At 49.1% G+C, this 5,480-nt stretch overlaps 1 protein-coding gene across 1 annotated transcript; it reads right to left on the bottom strand.

The window, feature by feature from the left end:
• Window positions 1-1,084: 1,084 nt before the first annotated feature.
• LOC104624218 (voltage-dependent T-type calcium channel subunit alpha-1G-like) lies at window positions 1,085-4,113 on the bottom strand (the record flags this gene model as incomplete). Its single annotated transcript, XM_010291528.1, has 4 exons — window positions 1,085-1,240; window positions 1,973-2,087; window positions 3,241-3,426; window positions 3,962-4,113. Coding segments are annotated over 4 exons (609 nt in total), but the record flags the coding sequence as incomplete, so codon positions are not given.
• Between the last annotated feature and the right edge of the window lie 1,367 nt (window positions 4,114-5,480).

Below are 5,480 nucleotides of genomic sequence, written 5' to 3'. Positions count from 1 at the left end.
GGGGTTACAGACAGAAACAGCTACAACAATAACAATTAAAAAAAGAAAAGCACCAACATGGAGAGAGACGATAAAAAAAAATTTCTTCTTGCTATCTCCTGGTACAACTCCATTAATTTAACCCTAAACTGTGCTCTGAAAATAGTAACAGCAGTTCCGTGCGTAGCTGTTCGGAGGGTGGGAGGATATTATGATACATAAGCAACAAATCTTAAGTAACATTAAGTCACTCCAGAACACTTATAAAAAAAATAATCAGAGAGAGCATGTAAAAACACAGCCTATACAAACAGATCCCTGTGAGCAGGTTTGGTTACCTTCGCCCCTCCAATCCCCCGGGCAGGGTGTAAAGGTCCCCCCCCCTCACTGATCATCTTGGGCAGTCGGACAATTTTTGCAGAGTGTGGGTGGCATCGCAAGTCCCCCACTCTGGGGACTAGGTGACATGCTTACTCGCTCCGCGTTGGACACTTGGGAAGGCAGTAGGTTGAAAAAAACCCCAAAACAACAGCTTGAGTTCAAACCTAAGTGCCTCCCTGCCCTTCCATGAAAGCCTCCAGCAATCCAGGGTGTCTCATGGAAATTCCCAGCCTCAGGAATCAGCTGGCAGAGAGCAGAAATCACGTACTTTAAAATGTGCAGAGCATTACGGGGCTGGAAATGGGAAGAGCTCCACGAACACGTACTATCAAAAAAAGATAATTGTGTCACTAATCTCTCCCCAGCCTGCGTAAGTTTTCAGGAGGGGCTTTTAATCTGGCTGACAAACACGGTGAGAACTGTTTCAAAGACACTGTCACAGCAGCGATGCCATCCGCAGTGCCTGACTCACCACTGAAGTCCCACTCCTGCATTAATGCTAACAATGCTTTTCATTTCAGCCCTTCGTTTAGAAGGCTGGCTGTATTAAATTGCACCGCGGCTAAGAGAAAGAAGAAAAAAAAAAAAGACCTAATATTTTCCCCCACTTTTTTCATGTACCACTCCTGTAAACATATTCCCGTCCATCTCAGAAATCAAATTCCAGGATCTGGAGGCCCTGAAACTTTAGAAAAAAGCAAAGGCATGAGCGTGAGGACATTACCTCTGTCTGGAAACCCTCCACCAGGATGGCCACCAGCAGGTTAAAGAGAACGTAATTCCCAAATGTCATGAGAGCGATGAAGTAGAGAGCGGCCCAGGAGGAGGTCGACGCCATGCCGTTGTAAAGGACCTTGTTCCAGTCTTCCTGGGTCAAAATCTGCAGAGGAAGGGTATCAGGAAAACAGAGATGCCAGAGGATTACGTGCCATTTTCCCCGAGCCTGGCTGGGTATCTGCGCTCTGGATGGGCCAGACAAGCACCCGACTTTTGGGGTATCCACTGTAGCTATAACCACAGCAGGACAAACCTGGCCCAAGCCACCTTCTGAGCCAGAGAACAGATGGGACCAAAGTGACTGCGACTCCCATGCTACCCGGTCAGGACCCTGCCTACCCCCCCGAGTCCCACCCGCACCAAGGGACACGTTCAGCCGTAAGGGAGTGCAACGTGGCGTGGGTCAGACCTTCCCTTTGGTCGGCCAGAACAGCTGACAGTCCTTCACAAATCCTGCAGTCACAGAGCTCAGGGCTGCTAAACAAAAATCTGCACGTATCGGTTATGGGCTTAAACCGGATTCTGGTCTTTGTCGAAGTATCAGTGTAAATGGTCCTGATCACCTCCTCTCCATCGCCGCCTTCGGTGCCTACTTCCCCCCCAGCCCATACCCTGCAAATGCAAGAGCTTCCTGCCTCCGCAGCCCCTCCTCATGAGCTCTCTCTTCTGTTCTTGAAAATGGTGTGAAACCTCCTGTGTTCCCTCACTTGTGGTTTTGGGCTCCCTCCCTTCCATGGCAAGGAGCTTCACTAAGCTCCGTCAGATGCTTTGGAAAACCACCTCAGCCCCTGCAGCCCCAAAATGCACAGAAGCGTCGGCATTTTCTGTTCCATACCTGGAAAACTGTGACGATGGCCCAGAGCAAGGAGTCGAAGTTCTTCCTGTCGGGCAGCGTGTCGCCATCTCGCTCCGAAGCAAACTTACAGCCAAAAAGGTGCATCCCCAGGATGCTGCGCAGGAGGGAAAGCAGGGGCTCAACAGGAGACCACAGTACAAACCGCTAATCGTACCACAGGGCTGACTCTGCCTCCTGATTTCACCTGGGAAATTCTTTTTTTTTTTTTTTTGTTAAAAAGATGAATCATTCGTTCGCTGAAAAACATGCCTCGAGATCACTCAAACCAGTTGTGAATTTGGGTCAACACTGTCAAAGAGTTTCAACCAGAAACTATGCCCGCTCCTTCTTTTTCTTCTGCTTTGTTTTTTTAAGTCAAAACATTTTGTTTCAACATTTTCTAAACAAAATGTTTTGACTTTCTGTTTTGCAATGACACATTTTCAGCAAAATATGCTTAAATTGAATTAGGAAGACAAAAAGGGTTTCTGTGAAATGCCTGAGACATATCAGGGGACCTGAAACAACTTTCTCAATTTTGACAAGAAAACAGAATACCTTTCATTTTAGATTGATACTAAAAGAATAATTTAGTTTCCCCTGCTCTCATCCAGTAACCTGAATAATCAAATTATTTACAGCTCTGCTGAGCACCATGGCTGCAAATGGTGGGTTTTGGAGTGAAACAGCGCACTGGGAGAAGGGATATTATTCCCTAGAAGAGACTGGCTGTCTTCAGCCTTCCCAGTGCCTGCATTGCCGGAACACCGGACTTGGCTTTTACAAGGAGACAGGTTCTTTTCAAAATCTAGACCAAAATCCCAAAATTCGGGGCTATGCCAAGCCTATTTCTAAGGTTTCCACTGCAGAACCTCACTTCTCAGAAGAAAAGGCCATGCACGAGCACAAGCACCACCACGGCTGACTATTTTAGGAACATCGCCCTCTCCTTGGCAGTATTTTTAGCACCAGGCTTTCTGCTGGTCGGGAAGTAATGGGACCGCCGTCTTGGGGCAATGTCAAGGAATCATCCAGCTGAAAGATTTTCCTTGTAAATCATGTTGCAAAGACAGATGTCTCATTTGGCCCGAGTTAAGATAATTTAGTCAGGGCAGCAAGCCATCACCAGCGCTGGCCAACGATGCTGTTTCTGGGACTGTTCAGCTCAGCCACGTCCCGGTATGGACTCCTTACATCTCCTCACCTCACCATCGGATCCCACCTAAAAACCCCGAGAACCCTCAGGATGGGGCATCAGAGACACTCACCTAAAGATGAAGATGAAGAGCATCAGCAACATGCAGAAAGTGGCCACATTGTCCATGGTCTTCATGAGGACTACGAGCTGGCGCTGAAGGGCTGGCATGAAGCGGACCAGCTTCAAAACTCGCATGAGCCGAAAAGTCCGCAGGACCGAGAGCCCCCCACCTTGCTGGCCCACTATCTCCCACACGCTGAGGGAAGAAAAAAGGTCATTGCAGGATGAGAAGACAAAGCCTAATGCAAAGGCACGGGAGAGAGGAAGCAAAGGGAGGGCGGAATCCAGAGAGAAAAGGAACGGAAAGCGAGCAGAGACACGCTGCCGGTGCCCCCGGTGAGCTGGACGCCGTCCAGGCTTGCAAAGAGCAGAGCCCCACTAGAGTGTCAAACACACGTGTGCCCATCAGTGGCTGCAGCTGCAGGGGCAATTGCAGCCTTTGCACATGCCAAAAAACCAGACAGCTACTTAATGGGGCACCGGTTGTACCATTTGGATCCCAGACTTCCCCAGAACACTGGGACTGATAGCTCTCTGTTTGAGCCTCTCTCTAAAATGACCACAAAATAACCCCAAGATATGTATTAGCAATCGTGTCTAAGTGCGTTAATTTACAGCAGAGAAGTATAAAGTGTCACAGGAAGGTATTTGTGCCCACTCTCCATTACTTTCTGTTTAATTAAACAGCCAAGTGAGGGGAAACACGCATAAAGCAAGCTCTAGGTTTGCACCTAATCACCACGATGATCCCATCAAAGATGTTGTACGGATTCTTAATGTAGCCAAAAGGACCATAAACGAGGACTTTCAACAGCATCTCCAGGGCAAAGAGGCTTGTGAAGACTATGTTGCTGATCTCCAGGGCGTTGGTAAGCTCCTCCGGCTGCGGAAGGAAGAGGAGAAAAGGGACACGGTGAGCAGCACAGCTCCACTTATTAGGCATATCCAAAATTACACCTGGAAATACAAGCCCCAATACCACAAGTGTAGGAATACCGATGCTAACGGTAATAGAGCACACTCAAAGCCCAGGAGAAGAAAAATACTACCAAGAGTATTTAAGGTTTATACACCCGTTGCAAATTGAGCAGGTAAATCCAGACACGGACTTCACGCTAATCACGGCTTTAGTACCACGTCAGGAGGTTTATGTGGAAGTAGTGCGTACCGAGCCTTTACGCTTTCACATCCTCCAAACCAATTCTCCTGACGCAGAAGGGAAAGTCGGACCGTTTTCTCACATAAATATCCTTTTAGGGCCTGTCTTTTTATTTAGGAGCTCATCAAAAAATTTAAGCGGAGATTTTCAAACGCAGAGATGTGAGGTGCTATAACAGGAATGGCTCAAAAACCCTCCTTAGCAGGAAGGCCCGAATACTGTGACTGAGGAAGGGCCTGATCCTGGCAATTCAGACTGGCAATCTAAAAATAGAGGTACAAAAAAACCCTAACAAACAGACTTCCCGTAATCTTTGGCCTAAATTAATACCTTTCGTGTTTTTCTAGCATATTTGACAGAGGGTTCCCAACAATGCCTGCAGACACCCGGCGCTGCGCTTTCCCCAGTGGGTGGGTGGGCATTATTGGGAAACGTATGGCAGAAGACAAAAACCGGTGGCATAGTCTGTTTAGGATCCGTCAGTGGCAAAGACAGGAGCAGAACCTGAAGTACCAGATCCCTTCTCCCCATTTAACCCCAAAACACAGGGCCACAACTGTCCGTTTCTGCTTAAAGGCTTCACCGAAACGAAGAGGCAGCGTGCTGCGGGCAGATGGCTGCGGGGCCGTGTCGGCCACGCCGAGGTGCCCTGGTTACGGCCAGACACGCAGGTTCACGGCAGCTACACCATGAGCAGAAGCCGACGCGCAACGCGTGCTGTTGACTGCTCCCACCGCTTACATGAAACACCTTCATGGCCAACCGACAGCTTCCTACAACAGAGCAGAGCTGCCACGACACGTGCCGTGGCACCTGCTGTAGGGTTTGACATGAGGTGACCCAACGCCAACCCCGTGGGAGCCGGGAGAGGCAACGGCTCAGGGGCAGGCTCAGCACTCAGCTGTGTTTCAGAGCCCCAGGAAACTACAGCGACCAAAGGCTTCAGACACACGCTGGCAAATAAACAGATAAACCCCTGCGGGCATTCAACTCTCTCAGGGTTGAGGTGTCCGGGCGCAGCCGGCCAAGCCCTTGCAGCTCAAGTTCCTCCAACCCAACGTGATGGCAGAGGGGACCCACGCTGGTCTGAT

This window comes from Phaethon lepturus, unplaced genomic scaffold (genome assembly GCF_000687285.1).
Source record: "Phaethon lepturus isolate BGI_N335 unplaced genomic scaffold, ASM68728v1 scaffold44637, whole genome shotgun sequence".
NCBI classification, from domain to species: domain Eukaryota; kingdom Metazoa; phylum Chordata; class Aves; order Phaethontiformes; family Phaethontidae; genus Phaethon; species Phaethon lepturus.
This window is presented reverse-complemented; position numbering and strand designations above follow the sequence as displayed.